Consider the following 19,286-nt stretch of genomic DNA (forward strand, 5'->3'; position numbering starts at 1 on the left):
CCATTATTAATTTACTTAACTACCATCACCTTGCTTAGGTAAATAACAATAATCCATATTTGTGTGCTATTAAAAACACAGAGCCAGACAAATAAAAAAAAGTTGACAGCTCTGTGCAGCCTCTAGGATTAAAGAGATATGAGCTGATTTAATAGCAAAGAGTGCAAGCCGACACTAACACATTACATAAACACTTTTGTAACTGAATGTTTTGTACGTCAGTGCACACTTGTAATGCAAGATAGGCAACTAACAGTTTTTTCAGCATGGATAAACATAAAAGGTATTGCGTTACAGAAAGAAACACTGATATTTTCCCTCTTTTATCACATAATCGTCACACTCGCATAATCGCCGCACCTATATTTTAGGCAGTCAAATTTGGGATAAAAAAACTTCTTGCATAAACATTGCATGTTGTTTTTGGTCTCGCTATTAGATGCCGAGCGCTTTGTGTAGGTTTTCCATATAAAACGATGTATTTTAAAGTAGAAATCTAATATTTATTCGGACATTACCACTTACTTATTTAATTAACGAAAATACAAAGTTGTCTGATGTGTAAATTTTCTTTTAAAGACGTTTTCAAACATTACCACCTTTATCTGTTAGTTTGCATCGTCGCAATGCACCATTTACAATAATGTAGAAAGCGCTAGTTGGCATCATTAGTGTTTGGTTATGTTTTTCCTGTATAGAGCACGCACACGTAGTCTAATATCGATATCTCGCCGATTGCATGCAACGCGCGCTCTCTGTCAACTGCTGAGTTAACTACATTTGATGGCCCGCACTCTTTCGTGGCAAGTATGTACTACGACAATAGTTACGCGTTAGTTCACGTCACAGATTCAAGTGGCTTGCGTTCGCATCACAATTTTGGTTTTTCTATTTAAAGTTTAAGAAAGGTTTTGTTGCATGACTTATTAATTTAAATTGTTTGGATTACTCTTTTAAACATCACTTATTAAATAAACGTACTTTTCATAAATAACTATCTAACAAATTTTTTTTCTAGCATAATTGTCACACCCCTACTTTTCAAACTTGATTTTAGAATAAAATGAGAGACGATTATGCGAGAAAACAAGGTTCTTTTGTTACAACAATTCTACTTTAATTAACTAAATAATGATGCACACAACCAAAATCCTGGCAATATTTTAACTTTCAAATTTTTGTTAGGGCTGTTCTGCTCACTTTCTATAGTAAAGAACAACTACTACTTCAAGAGTGGAAATGCAATAACTTTTATCAACTCACAGGCCATTGGGCAGCATGACAATTTTTGTCCTGTCGTTGAACATCACCCCCACAGCATCGTCCGAGAGCTGGTAACCGAAGCCATATTTGTCTGAATAGTCCACCCACTTGCTTATCCAGACCAATGGCTGAGCTGCAGGGTCTGTTGATTCGTCTGGACACAGAATATCTTAACATGAGCTGAAAAATACTCAAGATGTGTGCATGTAACATTAAATAATTGAAAATTTTTCAAGTACTGCATGAAGCCTAATATGTTGAGCATGCATTTCAATCTTAGTATTGTGAACAAATCTGTTCAAATGCCCTTAAAAGTTTCCATAAGATCCAGAGATGGGCCATGACTCGAAAACTCAAGCTTAGTTCTGCCAATTGCTCAAGTTTAACTTGTGTTGAAAGCATAGCTAATTATATTTTTATCTATACCTTTACAATAGTGATTTTCTAAAACAGATAGTTAAATATTGAAGTACCGTATTTACTCGTGTATAGCGCGCCCTCGTGTATAGTGCGCACCACGATTTTTGCAACAAATTCCAAAGAAAAAAAAATTGAAAATTTTTTTTCCATAAATAAATTTTACTAACATTTTGTGGTACTTGATTATTTAAATTGATGTGTGGTGATGCGTCAGGAAAATACTTAAACTCTGCTGTGTTAGACGGAAGATAATGAAGCGCTGTATCGTCACAACTGGTACGTGGGAGGGAGGGAGGCGTGCCGCGCTACATTGCTAAGCTGGCGCGGAGAACTAGATGACTCACCGGTCGCTGCTGGGATGGAGGAAGCGAAGAAATTGGACCGGATGAGGGGGGGGGGGGGACTGGTGACAACATTCTTTCTCTCTCTTTTTACTAGCTTCTGAGCTGGCTTTCTGTAAAGGGGGGAGGTCTAAAAATAAACAAGAGACCATGATGTGCGAGCTTGCGCGCACACACGTGTGTGTGTGTGCACGAGAGACCAGGTTGTGAGAGTGTGTGTGTGTGTGTGTGTGTGTGAAACAGAGGCCTTGTTGCTCGTGCGTATGTGTGGGGGCTGGCCAGAAACGTCACCCGTCAGTTAACGACTTCCACTCCCCCCCCCAAACTTTTTTTTCCGTGTATAGTGCGCATCCTTATTTTTTTCCTTTACTTGAGGGGAAAAAAGGGCGCGCTATACACGAGTATATACGGTATATGCTATAACATTTTTTTGATTACTGTTTTTTTTTTTTTAACAAATTAAAGGTGCAACCCACATACAAGGACGACCCCTTGGTTTTCTTCAGTAAACGAAAAAAAAAAAAAAAAACATGACATCATTGAAGTGCGATATCTTGGACATGTAGGAACCACTAGAGAAAAACAAAAAACTCTTCAAAACCGTAAACAAATATTCAGTGTAATTTCCCTTTATTAAAAGATACAACACACTTAAAAAATTTGAAGTGAGATAATAATATTTTATGTAGTTTGTAATAGGGATAGGTCGCTACCGATTCTCGGTTTCTCCGGTTCTCAGCATTTTAACCGGCACCGAGAACCGCAGCTAAAATGTCGGTGCTGGTACCGGTACCGAAAGTATAGCAAAACCCTTTACAAAAAAAGTCCTTCACTACAACTTAACTGCAGCATGAAATGGTTCAACTCACGTCCAATTTACATATGAATTATTTTTTTGGACTTCTGTGGAATAATATTCATCAATAACTATAAAAAAAATTACACGTGAAAATATTTAATATTCTCGTCACATTTGTAAACAAAGTACGTTTTTCAATAAAAACATAACAGTTGAAGATGCCATAGATGTAGTTCATCAATGTGTGCAACTGTATAACGTGCCTCAGCAGAGATATGAGAACAGAAAGACGCCATTATTGTTTCACTGGTTTTTAAAATAGGCAGTTCATTGAGTATTGGTGGCTGGTGTATAAAGAACAATTAAAAGTGAAAATTTCATAGTATATTTGTTTAATAGAATTGATGATTGATTTTAAATATTTGTGTAACAATTTTAGGCAATCTAAAATTTATGCTTTTTGTGCAGTGCTGTGGAGCCATCTAGCGGAAGGGCTAATAACTTTTTTTTTAAGGCAAACGGGATTGCTTCAAAAGTGGCACGTCTTTGTTTTTAGTGTTAATAGCGTTGATGAAAATCCCACGGACACAAGATAAAAAATAATGTTTTTTAAAGTTGTTTGTATTTTAGCAAAGTGGTGTATGGATGTTTAGATGTATTTTACTGTTGACTTGTCAAACAAAATGCTTGTTGACATTTGTAAAGTATAATTATTCTGGCAAAATAGTGCAAATTGTGTAACAAATGGCATCCATTATTGAAATATTTTCTTTTTATTCCTGTGTTTTAAAGAAGGGTGTATGTAGATTTCTTGAGGTAATTGATAGATTAATATAGTCAATTTTAGTTTCATTAAGTGTTCTTTATATTATTTAGAATTATTTTTCACTAATAAATAAATATTACATTTGTAATAGGTTGGGGTGTTTGCTGTAGCTTGAAAACTATACTAAACCTTTTATTTGCTTTGATAGCTTCTTTAAAGACTGAAAAATTATGCCAATGCATTTCTTTGTAAGCATACAATAAAAACATTAAGGACAGAACAATACAAATAAATTATTATTTTCAGTGTTATAAAAGTAAATTGTTGAAGATGTAAGTCTGGATACAGGCTTTTTAGTGCTTGAATTTGTAGCCAAAACAATACATAAACATAGTTTATTACTCGAAACACCTCATAAATAATGTGTGAATAATGTTTATTTTATTTTTTTTAAGTCAGAACCGAGAACCGATTTTTAAGAACCGGTACTGAACCGAGAAAAAACAGGAATTGACCCATCACTAGTTTGTAATTTATAACACTAAATATTAAAAAAATCAGATGGTCTTATCTCTTCTCATATTTGCATATACTATTAGTACTTTTACTTTTAATTAGGTTGGGAAGGGGGGACAGACAGTAAAACTAGCTTAATATTTAGGTTTTAATTAAATGACTCTACTAAAAACAAATTAAGTGTGGACTCAACGGAATAAATAGACTCTGCACGACTTAAAAAATTACAGACTCACCCTTCTCAAATAAAGAAATGTCACAAACTTATACACTAGTACATTAAATATTAAGTATGCAAGAGCATACCTCCCAGTTCGACGTTGTTTATTGCATTGCTCGCAATCACAGCCACAACTCGCTGCAGTTTCGCATTCAACTTCAACAAGTTCTCACGTGCATGGGCTGCCGCGGCATCCTCCACTTCTTCGCCAAGTGGACTGATGTTGGCTGGAATACACACAAATACCACTCGGAATAATTTCAACACAAAATTTACGCGCTAAGGCACAACCTTAATTCAGTGGAACCTCATTGACAGAATCCCTGTTTATACAAAACTCTCATTAATACCAAGTGTTTTCACAGTTCCTATAAATTACTTACGAGTAATTTGTTTAATAGAAAAATAAGTATGGTTATTATGTAATACGTTTTTTCCCCCACGGGTAAACAATTACATGTAGTAAATAAATGTTAATACAACTATCCCAGAATAAATTAAAGAAACAATTTGAAGTTTCAACTAAAATCATACTACTGCCAATGCTTTGGATCAGTGTAGGTTGGAGTAAAAAGCTTAGAAATTACATATTTTTATAACAATGATACCTTTTTTTTTTCAAGTAATTTCTTAACGTTTTCTTCATTCTTCTGTCTGAAAACCTTTAAAAAGTAGTACAGTAAAAAATTTTTCCTGAGCCACAGGTGTAGTCATCCTAAAATTTAATTTTACAATCAATAAAAAAAAGCACATTTGGTGCTGTATCAAATTGTATGCAAGTTTCCTTGGAGAAAATTCTAGTTTACTTTAAGGTGTGATTTTTTTTTTAACTTTATTGGATTTATAAATTATAAAATGTAATTGATTAATTTTGTAATAATTTGGCTAATACAATCCTAGTTATTGCAAAGTGACAAACTGATGGTCCCTTCAGTTTTGTATTATTGAGGTCTGACTATATAACATCCCCTAAAGGGGTAAGGTATATGTGAAAAGGTGTTAACCGCATTTAACCAAAAAAATTGATTTGAACGCAGTAATTTAGACAAGCCATTTCATGCTTTAAAAAATATTTGCCCTTTATTGTGCGGTTATCAACATTTTTGCTGGAAACTTCCACAGCCCTATCATGCAACATAGATAACAATAAACCACTGCTTGAAGTGTGCTTTACAGAAAATTCTACATAATAATAAGGGTAGATTTTTCATAACGTTCAGAAATTGGTTAGAGTGGTTTTACTGTTTACATACATACGGCGCTCCAATTCATAGGAACTTTCCTTTACTTAGTATTCCTTTGGCTATTTTATCAAACAAGCAAAAACTCAGAAACCAAAACTGAATGAAACACAATAGAGATGAAAGTAAACAAACAATGACAGCAACTTACAACTGTTTCCGTTGACTTCCAGAAGTGGCTTCCTCGGATTCTTGTCGTAGCTGTCAAAGCGAGGAGCCACAGTCAGACTGGAGACAGGCAGTTCAGGTGGTATCAGACCTGGGGGAAAACAGAAAAAAAAAAAAAATAATAACAACACTGAGAAAAAACAAAAGCCAATATGGCTAACACACAACCAAGAATTTTAGAAACTCTCAACTAACACTACGGTTCGTACCCAATCTGAATCAGAAATTTTTCTTACAGAACATCCCACAACATATTTACTAACATGCAAGTTACATCCGTTAAACTTAATTTATGCACCATTCGACTTGGGATTGTTTCATATGGGGGATTCTCTGTAAACACATAAATAGCTGTCCATACCACCTTTTCCAGCAAGTATTGCTGTATCATAAATTAAAATATCTCAGAATGCAGGAATAAAAATATTCCTTTTTAGTGCAGTCATGGTTACAATGGTATAAAAAATAGTTATTTTTATCATAAAAGTTTCCAAACTGGCATAAAAACAGTCCACTGTGCTGTCCCATTTCCAGAATTAACACTTTGAGATTTTATTTTAAGATATTTATTTATAATAGAATTTTGTGCTTAATGTTTAAAAACACAATCAACTAACTTACTTTCTTTCGAAATAAATAACACCTAAAATGGATTTAATTCATTTAATTGATTTGATCAAATCTTGTCCAGGCTATTAAAGCACAGTACCCTGCAAAAATTCAATACCAAAAATAAAAATTTTCACTGTGCCATTTTATGTTGTCCTACATATCCAGAAACTTAACTAGTCAAAAGTTTGTGAAAAATATTTCAAATCTAACGGGTAGTTCCAGAAATTAGCACGTTCAAACAAACAAACTCTTCAGCTTTATTATATTAGTATAGATATAGATTATAATTATAGGCATGCCATAAAAAAGACAAATAACACCACATTCACTTCTTGTTTCGACTTAATGTTATAAATAAAACACACTATCGAAAATAATTTATTTTAGCATTTAAAAAAAAAATGACAATGCTGTTAAAAGAAACTGGTGAGAATGTACTGATTAAAATGCTACTTTCAAATTTGAGATATACTAATATGATAATCAACTTAAACAGGGTGTCTACACAAATCAGTAATAAAATTCTCTTAATCGAAATTTCAAATTTTCCTGACTAAATGTTTTTAATTATTTACCAATTTGCAATTATTAAAAATAAAGAAAATGTAGCATCCACCATCCCCATAGCTGGCCTAAATCTCTCTTCACACAAATACTTCAATTATTACAAAATCTATTTATTTAGTTGTATGTACCATCCAACAGCTGAAGACCATCAACAGAATGACCCATACATAAAATATGTAGAGTACAAAACACACAATTACACAAAAAAACTGTTAAAATAAACATATAATTTAAGGTATTATCATAATCTCTATCTCTGGGAAATACAAGATACTTCTTTGGAAAATAGTGGGAGTTTAAATGATGAATATTAAGCGACAATTTATTAGTTAAACATACAATAGAATAATTATTCGAAATTACGTTTTTGGAAAAAGAGGTTGTTTTGGTCAGAAGACCTCTTACATACTGGTGATAAATATGAATATCATCCTTGATTAGCAGCAGTTTATTACACTTGCTTGATTGCAGGCTCTTCCGATTGCATCATTAGAGTGATCCACTGTATTATCGTCAGTTTTATTTCTCTCTGCGGTGACATCAGGAGTAAATTATTGGTCTTTTACAAGTGCCAGTAAAATGGACTAATCAGGCAACCATCATGCCGTATAACAGTATTATTAATTCAACCGTTATCTGTTTCAGCAACAGCCACATTGAATAATGAATAAGAGTCATATTTAGTCAACACTTTGACTGTTTTTTTGGGACTTGGTGACTTTTGTGACTTGTAAACACACTGTTAATGGCAAGTTAGCCAGTTATTTTAAAACTATCTACCGGCCAAACTGTTTCTTCAATACCTCCGAAACTCACATTTAGAATTGTAATTGAATGTTAAAGATTGCATATCACAGAAGCAAATTAAACTAATTTTAATGGGCTCTAACTTGAATCAACAGCAACATCATGCAAAAAAATCGAAAAACATTGGGCACGCATAGTAACAACCATCCTGGCAAATGGGTACCTTGCCACATGAGAGTGACGGCTCAGAAGGACCCTAATTGAAACACAGCCTCGCCTCTTTGGTAGGGGGTCGCCAACCAGTGGTGGAAGAATACTGACCAGTCGTGAGGAACTCGTGGTTGAGAAGCTGATGAACAGTCGGCCGGAGACGCGGGTCTATCTGCAATGTGCTCTGAATCATCCTGAACGCAGGTGCAGATATCTTGCAGCTGGGGGGAATCGAGTAGTCACACTTCTTGATGCGGTTGTACGTCTCTTTCAACGAGCTTGTTTCAAACGGGGGTTTTCCCACAAGCAAAGTGAACCTATAAAAATCATACACAATAAATACACACAACCATTATAATTTTTTTAAAAACAATTACAATGCTGCCAATCTGTAAATACAAATTATTATAGTTTGAAGGAAAAAAAAGCTTAAAATTTACACACTAAAAAGTTACAGAGTTCCACCTCCTGGCTCCAACGTCAGATCAGTTCGATAGTACCAAATTATTGTATTGTCATCCAGATTACATACACTTGCAAAGTTTAAAATCAATACAACAATTAAAAGTAGGTTAAAATCGACTTCCAAGATTTGTTTGCATAGTTTGTTAGTTACAAAAGAAACTAATAAATACATGTTAAAAAACAAAGATAATCACAGATTGGTATTGCCAGTAGGACTGGGCTAAGCTGAATATTTAATTTCAAAGCCAAATCCAAAGGAAAAATATTCAAAATTTTTAGCTAAGCCCTTCTTTTTGTAACTGAACAAACATGCACTGAGTTGATAAAAAAAAAAGATTAAATTAAATACTAGAGCAAACTGTTGAAGTAACTTTTTGTTTTGACGTCTTTACAGTAGCTGTTTACAACAAAATGTTGCAAGAAAATTTTTATTTAATCTTGCAAAAAATTATTTTTGCAAAATAAAAACTTTGATTTGAAATTCCTGCTGAAACATTTTACTTCAACATAGCTACGTAGTCACGTCACTCGGCAAAAGAAAGCCCAACCTTCTGCCAGTCTAATCCGGTTGCCAAAGTAAAGAGTGATAAAAAGACTAAGACTGTTGCAATACACCATTTCCTGATACCACCACCTATACCTGATACTGCAACAAGCATTTATAATTGCGTGCCAGACTTTATAAATAACAATCAAAACATATTTTTTTATAAATTTGTTGGTGAATACCATATTTTATTATTACATCCAAAATTAAATCAAGCTAATTTAAACTCTGTACATAACTTATTTGTTAGGTAAACATTCTCTTGTTCACTCGTAGTTGTCCAGTAGATATTTAATAATTACTAACATTCGTCTTTAAAAATACCAATTTAATAGACATGATCTAACAGCAGAGGATGTGTAGCCTACACTTACATTAAAACTCTGTCTTTCAGAATTTTTTTTTTGCTTTGTTGTTATTACTTTTATTTTGGCTATTTCTAAAATTTTCACTTGATACCTCCACTGCATTTGCACAGGATGTATTAAGTGAAATATTTTAAATATAACCTCTAAATAAAATATGACACAGAAAAAAATTAACATGTAACTATCAGAAGCAATAAAATATTACTTATTGACAGTATTATCAGTCATAGTCATTTGTAACAAGTCACTATTAACTTCAGGCACACCATTAAGTTATGTATAATGCTAAAACAAAATCAAATATCCAATATTAAACTATGCTAAATAGTTTTAGTATAGACCTATTGAAACTCATATGGCATCTGTGTGTTCCTATCAAAGTTGTCTTTTTCCCAAAAAAATGAATTAAATACTTTACTTTAACAGAGCTTAATTTTGATCAAAATTAGAAAACTCTTATAGCTTAATAACAGTAGAAACCAAAATAGCATCTTTCAGTTCCTAATTCTCTTACCTAAGATTCGCTAACATGTACTGTACCATCTATGGACATCATGTCGTGGCGGTTGTTTTTTGTTTTGACGTGGTAATGAAAGAATACCTAATAAAATGTATTTTAACATAAATTATATGTTCCGAACGAGTAGCTTTTTTTTTTTATGTGATCATATTTCATGTCCTGTGTGCAAGGCCATGAAGAGTTGCAATTTAGTAATAAATCTTTCACCATTCATTAACATTGCAAACAAATGATACCTTTAAACACACCAACATGTAAACCATTTATTCATTAATTCCCCCCCCCCCTCATTATTATCACATTAAAATATTGTAAAAATTGGGCTCTAAAAAAAGTGGAATACAAAAAATGACACTGATTACCTAAGAAAATAAATGACTATATTTTCGATGCTTTGTCCACCTTAATTACAAATTAAAAATTAATAACAGGTAATTTGAAAAAACAAACATATATTATGAAAAAGAAAATACTTAAAACAGATACTTACAATATGCATCCGATCGACCAAACATCAACTTCAAAGCTGTGTCCCTTTTTGCTCAGGATTTCTGGAGCTATGTAATTGGGAGTGCCACACAAAGTCCTGAAAACAATAATTAACTGTTATGGAATAAACCTACATTAAATGTATAAACAAGTATTAATTTTAAGAAAAAATTAAATTCTTTACAAAAACTACTGAACACTTTATAAGTAAGTTAAAAACTGTAAAATTGAAGTTATAACCCCAATGATTCTCCCACATTTTCTTCAGAAAATGGCAGACCCATGTGCTCAGTGGTTAGAAATTCTGGTTAACGAGCCTAGTTCTATTATGATATGCCTATTAGAAATTTTTCACTTGTGGAAAATTTCCTCACTTCACCCCCACACTGCAGAATGCAATGATTGTTCCGTAACACATATACAAGTTCATCCTTTGATCCTGATGGCATTATGAGTACGTAGAAAGATCCTTGACATAACAATAACTTGAACAACACAAAACAAATTATTTCACGTCTTGTGTAAATTTTTTCTTTCGTACTCAACTTAACCATAATTCATTGTAATATCACAAGTATTCGTTACGTTCAGAATCTTTTGACTTACTAAATTAAAACAGCAAACATCATGTACCACAGGACAATGTATAAATTTGGATGGAACTTTCAGATTGGCTTATCACTGCAGAATCAATCATCTTGACTAATACAACACCAGTTCACACACCATGGCCATAGATTCATACGACCATACCAGCCCCTGGGCCAAAAGCCTAATCATCTTTTGAAGTTGCTACGCACAGAACCCACTGATGTGACTGACCATGTCACACGCAAAAGTTTTTTTCCACCATATACACCATGCCTCTACAAAATCTCTGAAGCTTTATGAGCATGGCACAAAATCTAGGAACCAGTTTATATGTACACACATGCACATATATACACACATGCACATATATACACACATGCACACACACAATTAAAAAGATAATATTCAACTAAATTATAATTGAACATCCTTGAATGTGAAGAGACACATGCAGTTATTGATTTGAGTGGAAATTTTCAACTACATCTGGACTTCAGCTAACAATTTAGTCAGACTCATATCACTAAAATGATTTCATAAACTTCCATTTCTTTGTTAATTTTTTGCACAATGTGGAATTGGACTTTAAAACATGTATTTTGTATCTGCCCTTCAATTATGCTCGGAGATTTCGCCGGCAATATAAAAATTCTTGTCAACCTCGCAGCAAGTTTTACGGAAGCAGGACCAGGTCAGTTCGTGCAGTAAAAGTAAACCCCCTACGTCACGGGAAAAGGCACCCTGGTTCCGCACCTTTTTCTCTCTCCGTCGAACTCGATCTTGGCGGCCAGGCCGAAGTCCCCGATCTTCACCTGCAGGCTGTCGTCGAGGAACAGGTTGCCGAGCTTCAGGTCGCGGTGGATGATGCGCTCCTTGTGCAGGTAGGCCACCCCCTCCAGGATCTGCTGCATGTAGTAGCGCACCTCCGGCTCCGTCAGGGCCTTGCGGCGCTTGTGGAGCTCCATCATGCTCTGCCACAACCCACACAGCGTTACCAGGGTCGTCGCACACGGTGAGGTGTGGCAGCACCGGGTTACAACCAGGGAGTCGGGAATTGCCAGCAGACGGCAGGTCAAGTCACTTTTTAACCTCTCCCCATCGCCATATTGAATACACCCCAAAACATTGCGGACGGTTGGTAGAAATGAATTAGAATCTCCGTCGTTAAAAACAGTCACAAAAGAAAGTAATTTCAACTGTTTCCACACTGCAAACACTTTCAACCAATTTTTTGGGCATTTAACCAATATGGAGCAACGATCAGCTGAAGGCAAAAAAATGGCTTCACGCAGTTAGCATGCAATCATGCAGACATGACCGCCCCCTTGTTACAATGCTCTTGTTCAAAAAATATTCCTGGTCTCATCAATAAATCTTGCAGAACAAATACATTAGGATTAGGCTAAAAATACTTATCAAAACACGTAACACATCAAACCGACAATACAATCTTTTCCAGCGCAACACACAATTTGCAATGTTATCATTGCCATCAGTAATATGCAACCAATGCCACCAGTCTGCAATATCAAACCACTAAATTCAATGATGATGTTTAGAAATTAATAAGTATTATGTTAATTTCCCTGGTTTAGAAGATGAATTTTCCATTCAGTGAGATTTCTTTGTTTTCCAGACTTTCCCTATTTCGGACCTGCGATGAGTGTGGAGCATTGATGGAATTAATGCGCAAGGAAAAAATAGGTGCATCAAGAGCTAAAACCAAATGACTCGGAGGAACACCTATGTTTCCCACTTGCGAAAAATCAAAGAGTTCTACCCTGCCAGGAATCAAACTTAATTACCTTGGTGGGAGGCAAATAATGCGACCACTCAACCACCTGACAAAACATCTGTCAGCCCGGAGACCATGGTCGATCAGTGGTTAGATCATCCATCTCCTTCCCCTGATGTCCCGCAAGTGGAAAACAAACTAACCACCCTTTTCCCTTCTAACGCCTATCACTGATTAAGGGAGAACCCTTATGTTTTTCAACGGGGCGTACAGAAAAAACATCACAAGCAGAAAATATCTAACTTTTTAACAATACTCATCAATATATGCAAACAAATTAAAAGTAAAAACCACTTATGGGTACACTTGCTTGAATTTCCTTAAGCAAGGCAACAATTTTTCAACTTTGTCATGCTTCCAGTTTCTATTTTATATTTCTTTAAAGACACACAACCACATTTCTGTACAATTCTCTCAAGATTTGTGACAAAGACATTTAGAGTGGGAAAGCATATTTCCAATTCCTTTGCCTCTTGAAAATGTAGAATTTTGGGATTCCTACCTAAGAATTAAATAAATTAAACTCTTTATTAAAACAGAAAATTTTTTGTTTTGCCATCACGGAATAGTTGACAAATAAAATATTGTAGAACTACGTACATACATCTTAAAACACGCTAGAATAGTAAGGAACGAAAGGATTTATTTTTTTTCCAAGACAAGATTGCCAACAGACACATAAATACGAATGTTAAGTACCTTCAATATATTGAATACACAGCATTAGCCAGCACTAACGTGTAGCGACAGTGTTCTGACACACGCTCTTGTTTTTTCACACAATTGTTATTTGAACAATCTGTACCTATGGTATAGCAGTGATTGTAAAAAAAAACATATGCAAAGTGTAAAGTAAACCTTTTAACATGTTCAACTTCACAGATGGGATAAGTGTGGGAATAATTTGGATTTTAAAACTTTTTTTATTTATTGCATATTAGAAAGGAAACATTAAAACAGGGTTCCACTGAATTAAACTTTTCGCTGCTGATTCACCTTGCTGTTTTATCCCTTCATCTCCTCTAATGAACTTGATGTTGATGAAGCATAAAAAAATGTATTCATTGATGTTATGAAAAGTTGTTAAATAACCCTATTGGGAATAGTGGCAATAGTGTACTGTAGCTTTAACACTGCCCCCCACAAACCTAGTAAAGATGGCAATAAAACTATCTGCAAGTATAGCAGAACTCCAGCTTACATCTTCTGCACTGCATTCGGAGCAACCAGGATTGTTTAAGAAAATATCTCTATTTTCCCAAGCGACACAATGTCCTCATCCTCTTCTACTTCTCTTTCTTTATCTTCAATTTCAAATTTGTTTTTTTCTTTTTCTGTACTTGAAATGTAGTTGAAATGCCTTTCAGTTTGTTCCAAGCTCTTTTATGTGCGTGTTTTCACCAAATTCCATGCTTCCGCCACCATATAAGAGCAATCTTTTAAATCAATTCTTTGATAATGAGCCACAATGCCCTCTTCATTTTCGTCTTCTATCAGAAGCTTCCTCAACAGTATATTTTTTAGCGTAGCTTCATAGTTTCAATAACCAATTGGTCCGTTGGCTGCAGCAAACTGGTAACGTTTGGCGGCAGGAAAAGGGTTTCAAAACATCACTTTTCTCTTTCAAGAAGGCTTTCTGTGGGGTGGGTGGGTGCATTATCCAGAATCAACATAACCTTACTGCCTTCTCTTCTTATAACCTTCTGATAGGTATGAAAAATTGAATCATACCATTCTGTAAACAAAGCAGCTGTCATCCAGGCCTTTGGTTATTATTGTAAAAGTAAGTTTAAATTTTTAAAAGCCTGGAGGCTTTTTTATGTTCCTACTAAAAGAGGAATTTTGTGATTTCCAGTAGAGTTTGCAAAACTCAGCACAGTAACATGGTCTTTGCTAACTTTATGGTCAGGTGCAATACTTTCCCTTTTAGAAGTTAGATTGGATTTAGACAAAGCCTTCTAAATAAGGCCAGTCTCATCTGCATTATACACAAACACTGGGTCATACAACCCTGCATCACTTTTGAATCTTTCAAATAATTTTTCTGCTGCTTTAGTGTCAGCTGAAATTTTCTTGCCACTTAAAGCTAACTCTAGAATACTGTGTCTTGCCTTTAAGTTCCATAGCCACCCATTATTTGTTTAAGGTGTTAATTTTCCCGGCAAACAGTTTTGTTTTTTCAAAAATAATAAATCCTGAAAGAGGGTTGCCCAATGCTTGCTGCTGCTCTTGAATACAGCCTCTTCAAAAATTTTATTTTCTGCTCTTTTTATTGCTTTTCTAGGCAAACTACCATCTTCAATTTGAAGGGGAGGCTATATTTAAGATTGAAGACTTTTTTTTTGAGTCCGAAATTGTAGATGTTTCAGTTCCAAACTCCTCAGCTAACTGCTTGCCAATCTTTCCTTTACCCTTGTTCAAGGATTTATATTTTGTTCTGCCCAAGATAACACAACACGTTTTCTTTTAGATGACATAATGCACACAAAAAAAAATGTACACGGAAGACGGAATGAATAGTGACATATCAGCTTGGGTGAAGGACACTGACTGACTGACTGATCGACAGACAGACAGACTGACAACTCATCGTCTGCATATGCAGTAGCCGCTGCAGTACACTCACTATAAGAAGAGCCCAACAAAGTACACACAACTGTCCGTATGTAACTAATAACTGTCTAACGAAACTACATAACTCGTTAAAAAAAATGTTTTTTCTCTCTCCAAGAGAACCAGATAATTGGCAATCCGGATAGCTGGAATACAGATGATTAGAGTTCTACTGTAATTATATAATTTAATCAGTCAGCAGACTCATTTGGTATACCTCTCCATGACTTTTAAGTTGCACTTAATCCCTTCTTCTATCTGCATAAAAGTTGCACATCTTATTTCTGCTCAGGGTTGGAAAAAAAAAACCTGTTTTTTTTGTTAAAACTTTTTTGTTTTGTTTTAAACCAGGTTTTTTTATTACATTAGTTATTTTGGTTCTCAGTATGTTCAAATGAAAGCCATACAACATCCCACTTTCCACCACCCATATTGAACCAGAAAAGTTATAACATCAAAGGACTGAAGTCAAGCAATTCTGCATATCTGACTGGGACTTAACCATAGAATGGGTGTTTCCCTCAGAAAGAGGATTTACAGTAGGTAGTCAAGGATTTCCCACAAAATAGGATTCCTTTTTTTAAATAATTAGTTTATTGATTTCCTCTTTTTTTTACACTTTTGATTACAATTTACCAAATAATTTAATTTTAAAGGAGCATTTAGCAGGGTATAATTTACAACTTCGTCCAATAATTTAAAAGATAAGATCTTGATTAGTATATAAATATTTGTTACTTTATCACAATAAATATTAATGAGCAAACTACTGTTATTAGAGTGTAATTAGACCTTTCATTAAAATTTATAAAGGTATTTTATCCTAAAATACATTGAAGAAAAAAAACAATTAAAAAAACTTGATTTAAACCATTGTTTAAAGTGGTTTAAACTTTTGTGGTTTAAATCAGCCAACCCTGTCTCTGCTGTTATTTATTTCTCTAGCATTTATCTACCTCCAGGTTCTTCCTATGTAGCTAACTTAGCCAAAACTTTGATTTCTTAAAATACACCCAACAAGTCTTATCAGTTTTCAAAAAACATTGTTTTTCTAAAGCTCTGCACATCATGTATGTGCCCAGGTAGGAGGACAGAATTTGAGTTCCCAATGGTTTTAAAAATGTGTGCCATTTACACACCTGGAGTGGGAGCAATCTCAGTGGGCACAAACCACTTAGATGTAGCAGTGTCAAAACTGTGATTAGTGGACTATATCATACCATATTTAGGGATTCTTTCCCATTCTTAACTTAAATTTAGGTAAATATTTACTTGGGCGGTATTTCCGAAAAAAAATGTTAAAAATCCGAAAATACCTTTATTTAATGCTCTTCAACTTCCTCTTTTCATTAAAAGTGGCGGAAGTAAGAAATTCCAAATACTTTAGGAGATATCGAATTTTTAAATTTCATCATATGTAGTTGAGCGGTATTTGCAAAAAAAAATGTTAAAAATCCGAAAATACCTTTATCATATGCTCTTCAACTTCCTCTTTTCATTAAAAGCGGCGGAGATAAGAAATTCCAAATACTTTAGGAGATATCGAATTTTTTAATTTTGCAATACAAGACCTGTGGAACCATTCGAGCGGCGCCATTTTTGTTATTTTGCCGTGTGTTCGTGAATACGTGAATCGTGAATGCGTAGTTAATAAAATGGTTGATTAGGTCAGGTCAGTTACATTATTAATACTTTCAAACTAAGCCGACATTAAAAATTATTTTGTGAATTAATTTTAATGGCTGTTTAGTTTTAAAATATTTATAATGTAACTGACCTGACCAAACAAACCCGGACAGAGGGTGAACAGTAAACTAAAATGGTCGATTAGGTCAGGTCAGTTACATTATAAATACTTAAAAACTAAGGTGATATTAAAAATAATGTGAATTAATTTTAATTATTCTTTAGTTTTAAATTATTTATAATGTAACTGACCTTACCTAACAAACCCGTAACAAAGGATGTACAGTAACAACTCACGTAAATTTTTTTGTTACTTATTACTTGCGCAACAATATCAAAATAACAAATAAGACTTTAAAATTAGAAACGTTAAAAACTCACCTAAGTTGGAGGCGGTAATTAAACACTGTTTTAAACAATAATTGAACTAAATAATCACGTATTAGTTCATTTGAATTCTGGCCTATCACGAACAATCACGTGACATCATTATCCAATAAAAAAATAGATTCTCGTACGTAAACTAGAAACAATGGTGCACGCACGCCACAGGAATGCGTTGTTTTTGTGCTGAAATTTAAAAATTTGATATCTCCTAAAGTATTTGGAATTTCTAATCTCCGCCAATTTTAATGAAAAGAGGAAGTTGAAGAGCATAAAATAAAGGTATTTTCGGATTTTTAACATTTTTTTTCGGAAATACCGCCCAAGTAAATATTTACCCACTGAACTCTACAACTTCAAACTCCCAACAAGAATTCTAATTTGTATTAGCAAACAAGAACACCAACAAGGCAATATCTGCAAATGTTTTGACCACAGCTTAATCCCCTTCAGCATTTAGGGTGATTTTCCAATAGTATTTTATATTAGTCAAACTTTTTAATAGGACTGGATTAGGTAACTACATTTTTGTTCACTGTAATTATAGAGTTTTTACAGGAAAATTTCGAACAGGATTTTTCCCTTCACTTGAGATTAAAAGTTAACTTCAAAACTAGTAAAGGCTAGCAAATGAATGTTGCATCCCTATAAATCATACAATGGATGCTCATAGGGATGGCAGCTTTAAAGTGAACTTTATCATTTTATATAAAAATTTAGAAAACAAATATTAGGCATATTTTAGATCTAATAATTGTCACTTTCAAAATAAAACAAGACATACGTATTACAGCATTTTAAAGAGTGGTTATGTTAAATACATTAAAAATAACCTTAAAGTTTGCATAGATGGTTAGGTTATGTTACCTACATTAGATATGCTTTCAAATTGTGTTAGTTGGTTAGCTGGATTAAAAATACTTTCAGATAGTAAGGACAGTTGGTAAAGTTAAGTTAGATTCATTTTATGTTGGTAATTTCTAAACAATGGTTTAAACAATTTTACTGTATTTTCAATGTAGCTAACCTAACCAACCATCCACACTACTTTCAAATATTAACACAATAATGCAAGAAACACAATTAAGTCTTAAAATATTATTTTATAAACTATGCAACACGAGTATCGCCTAGCTTTCAACTTCTTGAGATTCGGCTCGCATTATTGCCCTCCATATTTGAAGTGAAGTGTTCCGAAAACTTTTAAAACACACAGACCCCTAATATTGTTTCTATAATGAACACGTTATTTACTTATTAAACTTCCACACAGTGAAAGATGAGAACTTTTAAATCAGGTCTTTGACATTTTTATCTGTTTTCATGATAATCATGAATGAACAAAAGAAGACCGAAGAAGGAATTCATTTTAAACTGTTTGGCAATTCCTAGTTGTAGGGTTGTTGTCTTGCGACTTGAATGCTTTATAAATGACTGTGATTTTCTTACATTGACTTGAGTTTTTCTTTTATGAGTCATTTCATTCGAGTAATTTAGAAACCTGGCTAAGGACAAGTGAAGTATGTAGGGTTACAAGTACATTTCTATGTACTTAAATTTCAAAACAGCCTCAGTATTGGGAGCAGCACTGTCCATTGTAGCAGAGCCTAAACCGTAAAATGACAGTATTTAATTGATTTGAGTCAGATAACCCAAACGTAAACAAGAAACTGTTTCATATGATTAACATTAGGTAACAATCAAATACATACCCTTTTCCTACACAATTCCAAGACAATGTACACATTGAGGCTGTCTTCAAAAAAGCTATGGAATCCAACAACATGTTTATTATTCAAGCTTTTATGAATGGTGATTTCTTGGGTAATTTTTTCTCGCTGGTTGTGTTTCAACATAAGTTTCTTTGAAACAATTTTCCCAGCATAAACATGTTTTGTGTTCAGATCGGTTATCTCGTAACATTTTGCAAATCCACCCTGGAATAAAAAAACATAAAT

General features: G+C 33.9%; 1 protein-coding gene across 1 annotated transcript in view; it reads right to left on the minus strand.

Moving 5' to 3' along the window:
* LOC134531930 (serine/threonine-protein kinase polo) overlaps window positions 1–19,286 on the minus strand; it is a 29,895-nt gene that overhangs the window by 10,304 nt on the left and 305 nt on the right. Inside the window, exons 2-8 of the mRNA XM_063367981.1 lie at window positions 19,041–19,265; window positions 11,604–11,821; window positions 10,261–10,356; window positions 7,982–8,187; window positions 5,718–5,825; window positions 4,412–4,552; window positions 1,264–1,417 (exon numbers count right to left, since the gene is read on the minus strand). Of these exons, the coding sequence (XP_063224051.1) occupies window positions 1,264–1,417; window positions 4,412–4,552; window positions 5,718–5,825; window positions 7,982–8,187; window positions 10,261–10,356; window positions 11,604–11,821; window positions 19,041–19,265 (1,148 nt within the window). The remainder of the gene's footprint in view (window positions 1–1,263; window positions 1,418–4,411; window positions 4,553–5,717; window positions 5,826–7,981; window positions 8,188–10,260; window positions 10,357–11,603; window positions 11,822–19,040; window positions 19,266–19,286) is intronic.

Source organism: Bacillus rossius, chromosome 5 (assembly GCF_032445375.1).
Source record: "Bacillus rossius redtenbacheri isolate Brsri chromosome 5, Brsri_v3, whole genome shotgun sequence".
Lineage (NCBI taxonomy): Eukaryota > Metazoa > Arthropoda > Insecta > Phasmatodea > Bacillidae > Bacillus > Bacillus rossius.